Source organism: Cherax quadricarinatus, chromosome 46 (genome assembly GCF_038502225.1).
Source record: "Cherax quadricarinatus isolate ZL_2023a chromosome 46, ASM3850222v1, whole genome shotgun sequence".
Taxonomy (NCBI): domain Eukaryota; kingdom Metazoa; phylum Arthropoda; class Malacostraca; order Decapoda; family Parastacidae; genus Cherax; species Cherax quadricarinatus.
In genome coordinates, this window is record NC_091337.1 from 1 (window position 1) to 19143 (window position 19143).

Genomic DNA, 19143 nt, shown 5'->3' on the forward strand with positions numbered 1-19143 from the left:
ATCTTCTGAGGTCCCACTCCACACAGATCCTCCAACTTATGAAAAGGAGGCTGACATAGAACATGGAGGGATCCAAGGGACCACAAAGGCAAATCGTCAGGCCGTTTTGTATATAGAGCACACCAAGACACAACATCACATACCTTCCTGAACGTCTCATGTTACTGAAGGTTGTCAACCACTGCCTCAACTCACATTTACATACACACTGACCCTCGTCACACTTTTGGCTCCGACTCGACTCCTTCACAGTCAGATGGCTGGTAGAGAGTATTCAGGCTCGCCGAGAGTTCACCACTGCAAAAACAACAAGGTCAGCACATGACAAACACTATGTACAAAGTACGCACGATGCATCTACATGAAACATCTAGAGAGAGAGCATCAGCAACCACATTCTCTGAGCCTTTTATATATTTAACTTCCAAATTAAAAGGCTGTAGGAACAAAGCCCATTTTAAGAGTCTGATTTTAGTCACCATACACAGGAACAGGATGAAGAGATCATGAGACATGTACAAATGCTGAATAGCCAGCCCCAAAATGAAAATTTTCTTTCCTTTGGTAAAATGTGGACGTTTAAATTTAGAAGGTTGCTCATTGATAGTAACAGTTCTGCAACCTCTCGCAGTACAACAGCAAACACCAAAGACATCTCTTTGCACCCAGGTTGGATACATCAAGTTTACACAAATACCATCATATTCCATCTTGCACATAAATTTTAAGCACACAATGAACACAATTTGCATTACACACATGAAAATGGTACTGGAACACAGGCCATGGAAATCACATCTTCCTGCCCCATGTTTTAGTTTATTTAAAATGTTTGCATCTCTTAGTGTCTAAGTATCAATCTTTCTAATCTTGTAAACCTTAATTGTTAAACGTACTTTGTGGTAGTCAGTGTTTATGCCCAGGGTGCCATCTAATTTGGGAACCATGAAGCATGGGAATGCCCACTGACTCTCACTAAGCACTACAAACTGGTGGTGGAAGAATTTCACTTTTTCCTCTATATCCAATTTTTCATACAAATTTTTCCCACACAAAAATTGTTGAATTGGCTCAGCTTCCTTAACAATTTCTTCATGGAGTTTCAACTTTTCCCCATTACTGACATCCCAAACTTTTATAAAGTTCCAAGGTGGCTGAGCCAACTCTCCAACATTTTTCTCATTAAAACCAGGCATGCATTTCCCAAAATCTCTTACACACATGTTATTTCTTAAATACACTTTTGGTATTTCATACAGATTATTGTTTTGCAGCCCTTTACATTCCATTAAAACATTGGTCTCTCTGAATTTTTGACATAACTTCAAACCCTTTGACTGGTTATTGTGTCCATTATACTCCTTTTCTTGCTTGGGGGTGTGGGTTTTATATCTAACCCCTTGGAACTTCCCCCACAACATGTTCAGCTCACAGCAACTTGCCATACAGATTTTCACATGAATTGGCTCCAGTATCAGCACTTCCTCTACAGACTCCAGAGCATTATGGTCCCACATCATCATCCTGGTCTGGTTGATGGGCACGTTCACTGGTACCATCCACCTCATACGAGCCAAATAGTGTCTGAAACTGAGAAAAAGCTCCGAGGGGGGAGCATCACCATCCTCCCCAAGCCAATAGCTCAGAGATTCCAGAGTGCTTCCCCACTCAGCAAATACAAAGAAAGGGATCCTCTCATCCCTGTTGTTAGTATTGTCTATACCATAGGCTTGCATCATTGTCTTGAGGGCTTGATGTAATTTCTCTATTTCCCCCTGAGATGGAGGGTGATAGGCCATTGCAAAGTTAGGCTCTGCTTTTAATTCCTTCAAAACATTTCTAAAAGACTTTGAGGTAAAGTTAGGCCCTTGGTCTTTTTGCACCTCTTGAGGAAAACCAACATGAAAAAAGAACTTCATCAAAGCCCTTAAGACTACATGAGCTGTTATCTAATGCAGAGGGACTGCTTCCAGGTACCTGGTAGTGGAGCAAATATTTGTGAGTAAATAATCATTTCCCAGTTTGGTCCTTGGGAATGGACCAAGTACATCAACTACCAGTTTGCTGAAGGGTTCACCTGGTGCTGAAATAGACTGAAGGGGAACAGGTTTAATACTTCGACTAGGTTTCCCTATAAATTGAAAGACATGATAGGTCTCAATATACTCTCTGACAGTCTCCCACAGCTGAGACCAGAAGAAATGCCTGGAAACCTTGGACATCATCTGGGGACAAAACCCTTTTTCTCCTTCCATCGGTACTGCAAACAGAGGTGAATTCTTTGTAAGAGTTTCCTCCCTGAAATGAAAACACTTATTTAACTGTAAAATCTCTTCGTCAGCAACAGCAACATTTTCCTGCACAGAAATTAATTGCACCCTAGTAAGTGCAGTCTCTCTCTCACTATTTAACTGATCCATTCTCCAATCATGCTCAGCTCTGGCTGGAACATCATTTTCTTCAGTTGACTGCAGTTCAACATCAGAAAGCAGTTACCAAACTTAAGCCCTCGCCATCCTCATGAGAAATATGACTGTTGGTAGCATGATCATGAGCCATACTTCTCATGGTGGAACCATTAGGGAGAAGGTCTGGCAGGGTTTTCCTAGCCATTTCCTCCCAACATTTGGGACTTAGTTTCCCCCAAACTAGTTGTTCCTCACTGTCTAACAGGCCCATAACATTATTCCCTAATAAGAGGTCGACCCCCTTCGAAGGGAATTTCATCTGAGATACCTACAGGGAGATAGCCAACTTGGTATGCAGATTCCACCCATAATTTGTGTACAGGTGTCCTTATGGTTGAACCCGTAATACCCTTCAACAATATATCTACCCCAGTATAGGTATCCTTAGACACTGGCAGCACTCCAGCACGTAGCAAAGAGCAAGTGCTACATCCATCTCTCAAGGACAATATGTTCTCAGCTCTGCCTTCATCCTTTTGCAAACCAACTGTGGACCTACTAGAAAATATACACATCCTGGGGTCTAGATCCAAAGGTTCCTCCTCACCTTGCCTTGAAGACCTAATGCAGGCAACTGGATGTATCTCTGCAGTTAGGGTCCCCTGGGATAATTCCTCCCTTTCCTGATCTCACCGTCTTGACCAGCAAAACTTTTGTGTGTGTCCAGTTTTGTTACAGTAGTAACAGATAAAACTCTTAAAGGTATTTTTACCATTTGGTGTAGGACTGGCACTGTTTACTCGAGGACCTGAAACATTATCTGATTGTCTAGGTAAACTTTGAGCTCCAGCTGACTTACCTTTTCCTTCTATTTTATAGGGTGCCTCAGCCTTCATTTGTCCCTGAAAATTCTTGTCCCACTTACCTTTATGACCATAGGACTTGGAATAAGGTTTAGAACGAGTGGGGAAATTTTCAGAAGCAGCATGACTGTTTTTACTTACCATTTCCCTGCGAGCCAAGAATGTCACCTAGATCCAATGCTTCTGAAAGATTATCTGGGTTTTTGTCCTCCAGATATTCTCTGAGGTCAACAGGGATTGTATTGTACAATTCCTCATGAACCATCAGATCTACTAATTTGTTATAGTCTTTATTAACTCCTTTGGAACAAACCCATTTCTTAAAAAGGAACAGTTTCTCATTCCCAAACTCAGTTAAGGTCTGCCCATCCTGAAATTTTTGATTCCTGAACTTTTGTCTATATTTCTCGGGTATCATTTGGTAGGCAAGCAATACTTCCTCTTAATCTTATCATAATCAGAAAAATTTTGCCCCTCCAGAGTCTCTACTCTCTGGAATCCTTTACCCACAAGTTATGTGCGAAGTAGGGTAGCCCACTTCTGTTTGGGCCATCCTTGCTCCAGAGCAGTCTTCTCAAAAAAAAAAAAAAAAAAAAAAAAAATCTATCTGGGTCACTCTGTAAACTTAGGGACAAAATTTGCAGCTTTAGTTATGTTAAAGTACTGCTCAGGCTCTTGTTCTGAACCTCCTAACCTTTGACGTTCTTCCTCCTTAGCTTTCATTAAGTTCATTTGAGCCTCTAGTACTGCTAATTTAAGTCTCATTCTCTCCATTTCCATATCACCTGGAGTAGGTGATCCCTCATGTTCACTGTTAACAGGCATGTTTACTGATGAATTATTACCTTCCTCCCTGAAGCCTGAAAAGTTGAAAGACTCAACTTCTGACATAGTTTTATCTTTAAACGCTGTATAGCCCTTGTGGCTTAGCGCTTCTTTTTGATTATAATAATAATAATAATTTATCTTTAAACACTTGCTTCCCTCTTACACTATCAGTGGACAAAGTTTTCCCACAGGCACATAAAATAACACAAATTGAATGTAAACTATGCACCTAGCACTTACCATAACCACAACAAAAATGCGTTACTCAACCTTTCTCCCACCTTAGGAGAAAAACAACCTGTAAACTAATATATGAAAACAACACTTCCACTGACACCACCTTGGTAAATCGTCTCCTACCAGAAACATGCAACTGTTATTACCCCATACCAGCACATATAGTTCAAAGAATGTTTTGAGTTATTTTAGCAGTCAAATAACTCTCCCGGTCAAGCTCCCATGTTACGTTGGTATGTCTTATTACTTTAATAGTAAGGTTCTCACTACATGTTCTAGTGTGGGGTAGCTTTTTACTTAATGGCCTTATCTGTCTAGGGGTAATACTTACATTATGGCTGATCATCTTGAGTGTCTCTGATATCTTTTCACCAGCCCTCTTCACAGGTTATGTAAACTACTACTATAAAAATATAACTGTATTCTAAATAGATATGTACAGAAGATACAATCACATATTCGAAACAAAAATCTAAACACTCCTTAGCTGTTCTCCCACATGGTGCATCTCAGCAACTTTGTCCTTCTCTCTTCTTGACTAACTCTGGGCTAACCAGTGTTTTGACACACTTTATTCACCCTGAGTATGGTGGCCACAACTTGAGTTATACAAACTCACCCCTGGAGCACACATAATGCCCCAAAAAGATAGAAAAAAGGACCCAGAGGTCCTGCCACCTCCATGTCAAGAAAAGAAAGAGAGGGAGGGGAGGAGCCTAGCTAAGCTCCTCCCACACCCACCAAAACAAAAGACTGTTGCCAAGCACAATTCTCCAGTTACCACAATTCTACCACACCTTAATTTTACTTTACAAAAAGAAATACAACTTCATAAACTATTTATTTAAATTGTGTTTGTGTGTCTATAGTATAACCTATTGAGAAAAAAGGCTTGACCCAGCTGCTTCTCAGTCCTAAGGGTGATCAGTCCTTTTGACATTTAGAGCTAAGTCCCCATCAATTCAATATAATTAGGTATTCCAGAGTAACTGTTACTTATAAATACATGTTGGGTCCTATAGCCCCATAACACTGCTACATCTAGCTATGACAATCTTCCCAGTACCACACAGGCGAAATTAAATGACAAATATGATGCAAGGGAGAGACTTGTTTATTTTATGCTCTGCAAGGAAGATGACTGTAAGATTCCTTTCACTAACTTTGAACTTGATGCAGCACAAAGGGCAACTCCACGTCGCTTGGTGAGGATGGTATTACATACAACTTACTTAGATTGCTGTGTCGAGTACCAGGTAATCCTTTACTTGAATTATATAACATGAGCTATATAACTGGGGAGGTCCCTAAATCTTGGACCAACAGCCTAATCATTCCAGTTTTAGGAACTGGAATGATGAGGCCCAGTCAACAAAATGCATTTCGCCCAATATCTCTTACTAGCTGCTTGTGTAAAACATTCGAGATGATTCTTAATCGTCTTGTGTACAGAATCAAAATTTTTTTCTCCCCCGTTGCATGGTTTCATGCATGGAAGGGGCGAGCATCATTGCATAGCCACCTTTCTCACCCTGCACACTGCCAGGTCATACACTACCTTCCTTGACCTTAAATCTGCTTCTGATGTAGCCAACCGACATGTAATCATTAGTGAGCTTACCAGAATGGATGTTGGAGGATGGCTTCTCCGCTGGATTAAAGGCTACCTGTCCAACAGAAAGTCTTCTGTGTTGTTCCAGGGACATAGTGTACCTAAAGACCTTGAATTAGGAACCCCACAGGGAGGTGTGCTCAGTCCTACTCTATTCAGTATTTTAATTAATGCCTTAATGCTATGCCTAGCCAGCCCCATCATTATATGATTAGTTTTGCTAATGATATAATGATTCACACCACCGGATTCTCCAACACCCAAAACATCCTTAATCATGTACTAGCCTCGTGTCAGGACCTGGGGTTGATAATCTCTACTGATAAAACAAAGATACTCAATAGGCGTCCTCCTTGACTGAGAGGCATAGTTCGCCAGATCCAGTTGCATGATGGATCTCTTCTAGAATATGTAACCAGATATAGGTATCTAGGCTTTGAGGTCCCACTACTTGGACCTGTTGTAACGAGACTGTCGCCAATACAAAGAAAGGCTGAGAACACTTAGTGAAAATGATCTGTCTTGCTTATATTAGATCATTGGTTGAGTATGCTGCGCCACTACTTTCTCTTTTGTCTGAATGGAAGTTTGGAGGGCTGGAAAAACTGCAGAACGAAGCAATGATGATCATTTTAGGATGCCCTCATAGTGCCAAAATTTTAAATATGCAGAAAGAACTTGATATTCCAAGCATCAGAGATCGTGTTACTGAAAAAAATATCCTAATTGGGGTTAATATGCTCAGGCAAGCCCATTCAAACCACTGCACAGAAGCCCTCCAAACTTTCCTCAGCACTAGTGAACCCCTCCAGATGGATCGAAAAAACTGGAACCGACCTCTGCATGAATCAAATACATGGTCTATGTCAAGTAAGGCAACAGCGGCACTTCTCCGCTCCATGGAGTATTACCCCATTCCAAACTACCATCCCTCCATTTCCCCCCAAACTACTACTAAAATCACAACCAAAGCATCATGTTAGTCACACAGCACACTCACAAATTATTTTACGTTGGTGGTTCTGTTCACCAATCTACTGGTGCAACTGGTAGTGCTGCTGTTGTCATACAGAGTGATGACTCTCTTAAAGAAATTGGAGCACGCATTAATAACTCTGCCTCTACCCTTCAGACAGAACTGTTTACCATACTCCATGCACTCAAATGCGTCCATGTATCTGATTCTCTGTCATCCATAAATGCTCTCAACTCATTAAGTATAAACTGTAGCATGCTTGTGTCAGAAACCAGACACAGGCATGGTAAGATCGTGGACAGTAGAGTCAGAGTGCACATGCTGTGGATTCCATCTCACATTGGTCTTCAGATGCATGATAGAACTGATAAATTGGCTAAGCTGTATGCTTTCCAAGAGGGGGTAGATTACAATCTTGGCTTGTCAGTTAGCAGTTTGAGAACATTAATACGAAAAGAACTTCAACTGAATTTTATTGACTTATTGACCAGTCAGTCCAATCATCATTCTATAATGCAGGAGGAGCCACATGTCTATGGTTAATCCAACAAAATAAGCCGACTCTTGGATGTCACACCCCTCAAGGAAGGCCCTTGCCCGCTAGGGAATTGGATCTCTCCAGTTCCCTGAATTAAGCTGGGTTCATCATAGTATCTTTGGCAGGTTAAATCACCACCAGATGTTGACCAAACGAAATTCAAATTTTGCCAGTTGGACTGTTGTTACACCCTGCGTCATTATGTACTGGAGTGCGATAAAATTAATGAATTCAGAGACAGCTCACTCAGGAATGTTCAAGTGGTATATTACAGGCCATTCTGGAAAAATACCCTGACTTTGCTCCCTGCAAATAAAGCATTACCACGTGTGTGTACTACTCACCTAATTGTATTCGCCTAATTGTGGTTGCCCCGCCTCTTCACTGATCGCTACTAGGTCCTCTCTCTCTCTTCTCCCTGAGCTTTGTCACACCTCGTCTTAAAGCAATGTATATTTCCTGCCTCCACTACATCACTTGCTAGACTATTCCACTTCCTGACAACTCTGTAACTGAAGAAATACCACCTAACATCCCTCTGTGTGTGTGTGTGTATGCATTTGTGTACTCGTATATGTGCGAGTGCTTGTGCTCGTGTGTGTATGTATACTCGTGTGAGTGTGTACTTACCTATTTGTGTGTGTGAGACCCAACAATCAACATTTGCACCAATAACTCATTACAGTTGTGACCGGGTGTGGACGTGTGAATTGCTCATTACTCTATAATTTGTTCATGATTGTAGCCATGTATAAACGTAAGTAAATTTACTTTCATGATTCATTACCTTTGTACCTTGTTCAGCTATCGAAACATTGGGGCCCAGTCCCTGGGCCCCAAAGTATTTTATATAAACAAATGTTGCAGTATTGTGATGACAAAGCTTGTCTTGGGCGGTGCGTGATGAAAACTTGTGGACGGACACACACACACACACACACACACACACACACACACACACACACACACACACACACACACACACACACACACACACACACACACACACACACACACACACACACACACACACACACACACACACACACACACTCTCTCTCACACTCTCACACTCTCACTCTCTCACTCTCTCACTCTCTCACACACACACACACACACACACACACACACACACACACACACACACACACACACACTCTCTCTCTCTCTCTCTCTCTCTCTCTCTCTCTCTCTCTCTCTCTCTCTCTCTCTCTCTCACACACACACACACACACACACACACACACACACACACACACACACACACACACACACACACACACTCTCTCTCTCTCTCTCTCTCTCTCTCTCTCTCTCTCTCTCTCTCTCTCTCTCTCTCTCTCTCTCTCTCCACCACACCTTAAGTCTCGCTGGTCTCCTGTTAACACTCACACACTCCAGTGTACACTTCTTAGTACCTTGATGGTAACTTGCTCGTCTTTGTCCTGCTTACAATTGGTTAAGGTGTAAAATTTTCAGTATGGAGGAATATAGTCTTCAAGTGCACAACTTCGCAAAGACATCACAACGTGGATTTATGGTAAACATACTGCTTTTTTTTTTTTTTGCTCACATTTATAAGCATAGTTTACAGCTGCATTGACAACGTTTTTGCAATTAGTGTTTTACTAAGACCAGGTCTGAAAATTTAGTCCTCCATTGACATAATAGATGCATCTTTTCCAAGAAACTTCTAAGGCAAGCTGTGTCGACGTGATAATGATACTAGGAGTCTCAAAACTTTAGTGACTCTGCTTACCCTCTCATTAATCCTAGTATTCATCATAAGATTTCGCTCTCCATGTCCTCAGTCGATTTGGGAGATGGAATGGGAAGGAGAATGGGGATATATCTGCAATAAACAGTTAATTTTCGAGTTACTGGGGGACCGGATAGTGGTAGGCAAAGCACAAGTCAGCAGCTTTAACTAAATTCAGATTAGAATTCAGTGGCCCACAGTTAGTTAGAAAACATGTTTGTAAACGTGAATTGAGAACATTGTTTGCTAGTGCAAAGGAAAAATTCTATTATTAGGAAGTTATTGACATCGGCAGTAATACACAAAGTAAATTTTCAATATTTTTTTTTTCTAAAATAGACAAATTAACATCGGCGGTCCAGTAACACACAAAAATTTTATCTCGTATAAATTACAAATATTTTTCTTAAAATGCAGTTTATGGAGCATGTTTGACTAAAAATTATGAAAAAAAAAAATATTGAAGTCATGACGGTGTCTGACACTGAATATTGGGAACGTCAGAATTACACTGAATATTGGGAACGTTAGAATTGAATTGTCTTAGAAGATATACGCTTTCTCTCCTATCTGAGCGTTGTCATGCGTAAAACAAAGCTGATTAACGAAAAGAATGAATTTCCTTACTTTGTTTTATATAAAACTTGTAAAACTGTATTTGTGAATATTATAAATGATGAGCGTTGTATAGGTCGTCGATGTTTAGTGTTGTCATCACATAATAATGTGCTGTACCTCGCGTCCTTGTGACCAACCTCCAGGCGCTCTGCTCGTCCATCTTCCTAACTCCCTATCTTACTCATACCTCCCTCCCTATCTTACTCAAACCTCCCTGCCTCTCGTACCTCCCTCCATCCCTGTCTCTCGTACCTCCCTCTATCCCTGTCTCTCGTACCTCCCTCCATCCCAGTCTCTCGTACCTCCCTCTCTCTCGTATCTCCCTCTCACTCGTACCTCCCTCCCCTCCCCTCCCCTCCCTTCCCTCTCTTGTACCCCCCTCCCTCCCTCTTACCCCCCTCCCTCCCTCTTACCCCCTCCCTCTTACCCCCTCCCTCCCTATCTCACACCTCCCTCCCTCATATCTCCCTCCCTCATACCTCCCTTTCTCTCGTACCTCCCTCTCTCTCTCGTATTTCCCTCCCTCTCGTATTTCCCTCCCTCTCGTATCTCTCTCCCTCTCTCTCTCATACCTCCCTCCCTCTCACTCGTACCTCCCTCCCTCTCACGTAACTCTCCCCTATCGAACCTCCCTCTCACCTACCTCTCCCCACTCGTACCTCCCTCTCTCGTACCTCCCTTCCTATCCCTCTCATACATCCCTGTCTCACTCATACCTCCCGATCACACTAATACCTACCTTCCTATCTCACTCGTACCTCTCCCACTGATACCTATCAGTCATATCTCCCTTATTTCTTTCTTACTCCTCCCTCAATGTTTCACTTGTTTCTCCTTCCTTATCCCCCCCTCCAACCTCCCTCCCTCTCCCACTCGTATCTCCCGCCATATACCACTCATACTTCCCTTGTTCTCCTCGTACTTCCCTCCCTATCGTCCTCATACTTCCCCCTGTATCATCCTGATACTTCCCTTCCTATCATCATCATCATATTTCCCTTCCTATTATCATCATCATCATACTTCCCTTCCTATTATCATCATCATCATACTTCCCTTCCTATTATCATCATCATCATACTTCCCTTCCTATCATACTAATACTGTACTTCCCTCATCCTCGTACATCCCTCCCTGTCTTCATACTTTCTTCCCTATCATCCTTGTATTTCCCTCCCTTGTCATGTGGGTTTTCGATACGTGGATAGGGTAAGAATACTCACGTAGGCTGGTAGTATGTATAATATATAACGGGAAGTATGGAAAGCGCCAACAGCCGTCCTGCCTCTCTCTGCTCCCTAGCCTGACTGACCCATGAGTGCCTAAGGGTGAGGGTGGTTGAAATCCTGCTATGGTCAGCAGCAATATGAATACAGTCAGTGATTCACGCAGAGACGGTTGGTAGTGAGTCATCTACTGGTTACTGGTAACTGGTTACTAGGAACTGGTACTACTACTGAGAGCTCGGCGACGCTAACGTATGTCGTCCCGACATACAACTAATACAAACTAGAGACGGCAGGTGTACGGCTTGGGCTGATTCTATACAATGTCAAAGTACACAACAATTGAACATTATAACATACATAAGTAGAATATTGGAATGGAAGCTTACATAATTGAAACTGTAATAAAACTGTAATGCAATACAAGGTATAATATAGCACAACTCATCAACTGAAACTCAACGTTGAGATTACACAATAGAAGTTATAAAAAAAATTTGATCGATCGATCTGTATTCATGTGATCTACAGATTCTGAGGAAGGAATATATACAAAGAAAGAAGTGTTTAACAGAAAGGCAGATTCAGTGCACTCAAATCTAGACTGTTAACTCTCAGAATTTGGAGAGAACGTGAACACAAAAAAAAAATTCTTGAATACTGATAAGCTGATACAGTAATTATTCATCTATACAGGTTATTTACATTTAACCCCAACTCTGCTAGGGTGAGATTGATATATGCAGAATGGGTGTCATCTCTGGGAGGATCAAACTCTGTTGCACTGGCTAACTCATGCTGTATTTGAGGCAAATCTGAATTGGAAGTAACATAATAATAAGCGTGTATGCACCTGGAGAAGAGAGGAATGCAGAGGAGAGAGAGAGATTTTGGGAGATGTTAAGTGAATGTATAGGAGCCTTTGAACCAAGTGAGAGAGTAATTGTGGTAGGGGACTTGAATGCTAAAGTAGGAGAAACTTTTAGAGAGGGTGTGGTAGGTAAGTTTGGGGTGCCAGGTGTAAATGATAATGGGAGCCCTTTGATTGAACTTTGTATAGAAAGGGGTTTAGTTATAGGTAATACATATTTTAAGAAAAAGAGGATAAATAAGTATACACGATATGATGTAGGGCGAAATGACAGTAGTTTGTTGGATTATGTATTGGTAGATAAAAGACTGTTGAGTAGACTTCAGGATGTACATGTTTATAGAGGGGCCACAGATATATCAGATCACTTTCTAGTTGTAGCTACACTGAGAGTAAAAGGTAGATGGGATACAAGGAGAATAGAAGCATCAGGGAAGAGAGAGGTGAAGGTTTATAAACTAAAAGAGGAGGCAGTTAGGGTAAGATATAAACAGCTATTGGAGGATAGATGGGCTAATGAGAGCATAGGCAATGGGGTCGAAGAGGTATGGGGTAGGTTTAAAAATGTAGTGTTAGAGTGTTCAGCAGAAGTTTGTGGTTACAGGAAAGTGGGTGCAGGAGGGAAGAGGAGCGATTGGTGGAATGATGATGTAAAGAGAGTAGTAAGGGAGAAAAAGTTAGCATATGAGAAGTTTTTACAAAGTAGAAGTGATGCAAGGAGGGAAGAGTATATGGAGAAAAAGAGAGAGGTTAAGAGAGTGGTGAAGCAATGTAAAAAGAGAGCAAATGAGAGAGTGGGTGAGATGTTATCAACAAATTTTGTTGAAAATAAGAAAAAGTTTTGGAGTGAGATTAACAAGTTAAGAAAGCCTAGAGAACAAATGGATTTGTCAGTTAAAAATAGGAGAGGAGAGTTATTAAATGGAGAGTTAGAGGTATTGGGAAGATGGAAGGAATATTTTGAGGAATTGTTAAATGTTGATGAAGATAGGGAAGCTGTGATTTCGTGTATAGGGCAAGGAGGAATAACATCTTGTAGGAGTGAGGAAGAGCCAGTTGTGAGTGTGGGGGAAGTTCGTGAGGCAGTAGGTAAAATGAAAGGGGGTAAGGCAGCCGGGATTGATGGGATAAAGATAGAAATGTTAAAAGCAGGTGGGGATATAGTTTTGGAGTGGTTGGTGCAATTGTTTAATAAATGTATGGAAGAGGGTAAGGTACCTAGGGATTGGCAGAGAGCATGCATAGTTCCTTTGTATAAAGGCAAAGGGGATAAAAGAGAGTGCAAAAATTATAGGGGGATAAGTCTGTTGAGTGTACCTGGTAAAGTGTATGGTAGAGTTATAATTGAAAGAATTAAGAGTAAGACGGAGAATAGGATAGCAGATGAACAAGGAGGCTTTAGGAAAGGTAGGGGGTGTGTGGACCAGGTGTTTACAGTGAAACATATAAGTGAACAGTATTTAGATAAGGCTAAAGAGGTCTTTGTGGCATTTATGGATTTGGAAAAGGCGTATGACAGGGTGGATAGGGGGGCAATGTGGCAGATGTTGCAAGTGTATGGTGTAGGAGGTAGGTTACTGAAAGCAGTGAAGAGTTTTTACGAGGATAGTGAGGCTCAAGTTAGAGTATGTAGGAAAGAGGGAAATTTTTTCCCAGTAAAAGTAGGCCTTAGACAAGGATGTGTGATGTCACCGTGGTTGTTTAATATATTTATAGATGGGGTTGTAAGAGAAGTAAATGCGAGGGTCTTGGCAAGAGGCGTGGAGTTAAAAGATAAAGAATCACACACAAAGTGGGAGTTGTCACAGCTGCTCTTTGCTGATGACACTGTGCTCTTGGGAGATTCTGAAGAGAAGTTGCAGAGATTGGTGGATGAATTTGGTAGGGTGTGCAAAAGAAGAAAATTAAAGGTGAATACAGGAAAGAGTAAGGTTATGAGGATAACAAAAAGATTAGGTGATGAAAGATTGAATATCAGATTGGAGGGAGAGAGTATGGAGGAGGTGAACGTATTCAGATATTTGGGAGTGGACGTGTCAGCGGATGGGTCTATGAAAGATGAGGTGAATCATAGAATTGATGAGGGAAAAAGAGTGAGTGGTGCACTTAGGAGTCTGTGGAGACAAAGAACTTTGTCCTTGGAGGCAAAGAGGGGAATGTATGAGAGTATAGTTTTACCAACGCTCTTATATGGGTGTGAAGCGTGGGTGATGAATGTTGCAGCGAGGAGAAGGCTGGAGGCAGTGGAGATGTCATGTCTGAGGGCAATGTGTGGTGTGAATATAATGCAGAGAATTCGTAGTTTGGAAGTTAGGAGGAGGTGCGGGATTACCAAAACTGTTGTCCAGAGGGCTGAGGAAGGGTTGTTGAGGTGGTTCGGACATGTAGAGAGAATGGAGCGAAACAGAATGACTTCAAGAGTGTATCAGTCTGTAGTGGAAGGAAGGCGGGGTAGGGGTCGGCCTAGGAAGGGTTGGAGGGAGGGGGTAAAGGAGGTTTTGTGTGCGAGGGGCTTGGACTTCCAGCAGGCATGCTTGAGCGTGTTTGATAGGAGTGAATGGAGACAAATGGTTTTTAATACTTGACGTGCTGTTGGAGTGTGAGCAAAGTAACATTTATGAAGGGATTCAGGGAAACCGGCAGGCCGGACTTGAGTCCTGGAGATGGGAAGTACAGTGCCTGCACTCTGAAGGAGGGGTGTTAATGTTGCAGTTTAAAAACTGTAGTGTAAAGCACCCTTCTGGCAAGACAGTGATGGAGTGAATGATGGTGAAAGTTTTTCTTTTTCGGGCCACCCTGCCTTGGTGGGAATCGGCCGGTGTGATAATAAAAAATAAAAAATAAATGATACTTTAGGATTTCTCAATACCTGTCGTGTACGTAGGGAATAACGACATTCAGGTTGATCGTCTGACTGAGTATCAGAGGTAGAGAGTACAGGATCAGGAGGATTGTCAGAGTCTGTCACATTAGTCTGGGTTGGAACATCATTATCATCACATACTAACTTCATATGATCTAAATGCGATTCTTTATACTGACCAGTACTAATTTCTCTAACCTTATACTTATTACCAGTGATATGTTCAACTACTCGATAAGGACCAACAAACTTTTGATCAAGCTTAGGCATTGCAGACGTTTTGTTGAAGTTAGTCAGCATAACTCTCGAACCTACTTTGATTTTGGATGGCTTTGCTCGAGTGTTTGCGACTCTTGTAAATTCTGCTGTTGATTTATGAAGTGTTTCACGGATTCTTCTAAAAACACTTTGAACTAAGCTGGTACGAGTTGCTATGAAATCATCAGGGTTGTAATTTGGTTTCGGATTAGAATATAGCAACTCATAAGGCAAACGTTTATCTACACCGTACAATGCATAATGTGGAGTGTCACCTATAGAAACATTGTAAGCAGAATTTATAGCACACTACACATCAGGTATAACTTCATCCCAAGTTTCACTGTTGGGATTGATAGTGGCTCTCAAGACATCAAGTACTTTTTTATTGGTTCGTTCCGCTAACCCATTGCTGGCAGGATGATGAGGAACAATGGTGGATTTAGAGATCTTGTACAAGGTGCACAAATTTTCAAGAATCTCATTACAGAATTCACCTCCATTATCTGTTACTAGGGACTTGGGGGTGGTATGCCTGCAGATAATGCCTTCTTTAAACGCTTTAGCTACTGTTTCGGCAGTCTTATCTGCAATAGGAACTAACTCACAATATCTGGTGAAATGGTCTACCATAACACACAGATTGTTGCCCTGGAGGGAACATTGGAAATTAGTTAACAAATCTAGCGCAACTCTTTCCCACGGTTCGCTAGTGGTTGGATACACTTGGATTGGATTAGGACCATTAGCATTACCTTTATGTTGCATGCAGACACTACATTTCTTAACATACTCAGAAATATCAGTTGCCATACGAGGCCAAAAGTATTTCAATCTGGCTTGTTTTACTGAACAATCCATACCAGGGTGCGCAACACCTGGTACATCGTGAACTAGCTGTAAGGCTACATTCACTAGTGACTGTGGAATTACTAACTGATAAACTCTTCTGCTAGGAGTACCCAACTCGGCTGTTCGATACAGTAATTCTTGGTTCATGACAAAGTCACTGATGGGTGCTGGTGGCTTCACAGTCAGAATAAGATCTTCCTGGAGCAGGAATCGAATCACACCAGACCACATGGGATCTGTTCGTTGAGCATTCTTTACATCCTCAGCACTAAATGGAGGGTCTGCAGTTACTACACTAACATGTCGCGATAAGGCATCTGCGACTACATTTGACTTGCCAGGTAAGTGTTCAAAGGTGGGATTGAACTCTTGGATAGTCAAGGTCCATCTGGCTAACCTTCCAGTAGGTTGTTTGTTCTGGAATAAAGGTATCAGTGGAGCGTGGTCTGTCAAGACATGAACAGAGTACTGATAAATAATGTCTCGGAAGTGCTTTAAAGACCATACTATTGCTAAAGCTTCTTGCTCAGTTACTATATAATTACGTTCAGCCTTTGTAAGGACTCGGCTAGCAAATGCAACTGCGTTGTACTTGCCATCAGTCTTCTGAGCTAGTACGGCACCTATGCCAATAGAACTAGCATCAGTTGTCAGATAGAAGGGCTTAGAAAAATCTGGAAATTTCAAAATTGGAGCAGATGTTAGCTTTTCTTTTAGAGTTTGGAATGCTCTTTCTTGACGGAAGGTCCAAACAAAAGGAGCATCTTTCTTAAGCAACTCGGTTAGAGGAGCAGCTATGGAAGAAAAATTTGCAATGAAAGATCTATAAAAACCTGCTAAGCCCACAAAGGATCTTACGGCATCAGCAGTTTTGGGAGTTGGAAAATTTAGTACTGCAGTTACTTTACTTTGGTCAGTCGTAACCCCTCTAGGAGTGACTACGTGACCAAGAAATTTAATTTCTGATCTGAAAAATTGACATTTAGACAGTTTGATCTTTAAATTGGCTTCTTCAAGCTTACCAAGTACTACATCAAGTCTTTTCAAGTGTGTATCCACATCTTTAGACATGACGATTACGTCATCTAAGTACACCATAAGTGCATTACCTGTGAGACCTCTAAAGATATTAGTCATGAGCCTTGAGAACGTGATAGCGGAGGATCGTAATCCAAACGCCATACGGAGGAAGTGATAATGACCTGTAGGAGTGGAGAATGCAGTTAGCTCTTGGCTGTCCTCGTGAAGAGGGACTTGCCAAAACCCTTGTAACAAATCCAGGGTTGAAAAGACTTTGTTATCTCCAATGTTACGTAAAAGATCACCCAGTACAGGAAGTGGGAAGCGATCTGGAATAGTTTTCGCATTTAACTTCCTAAAGTCAATCACTGGGCGCCAAGTACCATCCTTCTTAGGTACTAGGATCAAGGGCGCATTCCAAGGTGAATTGCTGGGTGCAATAACTCCATCATCAAGCATTTGATTGATCAATTCTTCTGCGTCAGCAACTTGTGAATGAGGCATTCTGTACGCAGGTATATAGATAGGTCTAGTACCAGGTTCAAGTGGAATACGATGGGACAATAAGTTCGTTATACCCATCTTCTCACCTGGTAAGGCAATGGCTTTACGACATTTGTTCAACAGAGTCAACAAACGCTTGACTTCATCTGGGAAGTCAGTGGGAGCTATGTCTTTCTCCTCAACTGGTGGAACAGATTGATCCAGTGAAGTGGATGAGGTCTCCCCGGTAGAAATAGAACCAACCCACTGGTCAGGTGACAACTCATCCTCTACCTGAACAGGGTAAGGATAGTGAACAAGGTCAACAAGATTGGTATTTGCCCTGAGACGAACACTGTGACCAGAAGTGTTAGCTAGGAAGAAATGGATCTTACTATCTCTTACAACATGTAAGGATGGTTCAACAAATAGACCTTTTCCTTTGCAAGAATCACTGTCAACTAGGACATTATCACCGTCTGGAACACTAGGAACAACAACAGACACTCTAGTGAGGGCACTAGCTGCGACAGAAACGTCTTTCTGCAGACGGCATGTGACATCAACAAGAGATGGCATTACTAGTTGCAAGTAATCGTTTTCCGACAAGGCGTCCCCTGTGGAGAAACTACTACTTGAACTAGCAGACATTGCAGGGATAGGCTCAGCACTCAAGGTAGTCAGAGCGTCCTCGGACACTTGAGGTAACTGGACACTATCCTGCAAGTCTGAAGTTCATGGACAGAGTCCATGAACAAATGAACGGGCGCATTATGAACAGATGCTTGCACTATAGGGCCTATGGTTGCATTGGAAGTTATGTGCAAACAAAAAGGTGAATTTTCATCAGCAAAGATTTGTTCCACTTCATCCCAAAAATCATCTATGTCAGAGACATGTGAAGCAACATCATCAGCAGATTGTCATTCTCGAGACTGCTTAAGGCTTCAAAGGAATTGTGAACGGGGATGGTGTACTCATTATCACCTACTGTCACCATGGGACGGTTTGACTGGGGCGCTCGAATTCCCCCGAATTGGAAGAATGAGCCTGGTTCTGGTTAGTTTGAGAACCACGATGTCTGTTTCCTCTACAGGTTCTGCGGTTGGAATGGCCACGGAAAGACCTAGAGTACTGAAGGTTGTAGAGAGCATTGCACTCAGATGTGTCATGTCCATGTATTATGATAAGTACAGTAGGGAAGATCTGACTGGTACTCATCATCAGTACGACGCCTCTTAGGGTAACTTATCAGGACAATTAATTGCAATATGGCCACGGAAACCACAGTTGTAACAAGTCCGCTGACTATGGTTACTGAATGTACTATGAATACTACGAGGTTTATAATGACTCTGTACACTGGTCCTTGGTGATCGCTGAGATGGTTGGCGACCACGATTTGTCGCTGTGGCACAAACAAGAGGTGGTGCAGACTGAGGCATAGGTGATAAATTACTTTTGATACATGGGAAAGTACCCTGGGGGCACAAGGAACGTACATGATTTAGGGCTGTAAATGGTTCCATCGTCACAGTTGGGGGATTAGCCTCATAAGCACACACGGAAGCAAGCGGCATTAGTTCTTTGATTGCTCCAAAAGCTGCTATTTTAGCAAACGATGCTGTGGATGGTTTATCCTCGTCAGGGACAAAAGCTGAGGACTGGACAGCATTGATAAATGATGATAAAAGTTTGTCTAATCTAACAGCAAAGGCACTCAACAATTCA

At 41.9% G+C, this 19143-nt stretch overlaps 1 protein-coding gene across 1 annotated transcript in view; it reads left to right on the forward strand.

The window, feature by feature from the left end:
• The first annotated feature begins 8883 nt into the window (after positions 1-8883).
• The window catches only part of LOC128688420 (UTP--glucose-1-phosphate uridylyltransferase), a 170285-nt gene continuing 160025 nt past the window's right edge, over positions 8884-19143 (forward strand). Inside the window, exon 1 of the mRNA XM_070094413.1 lies at positions 8884-9002. Coding sequence (XP_069950514.1) covers positions 8943-9002 — 60 coding nt within the window. The 5' untranslated portion in view covers positions 8884-8942. The remainder of the gene's footprint in view (positions 9003-19143) is intronic.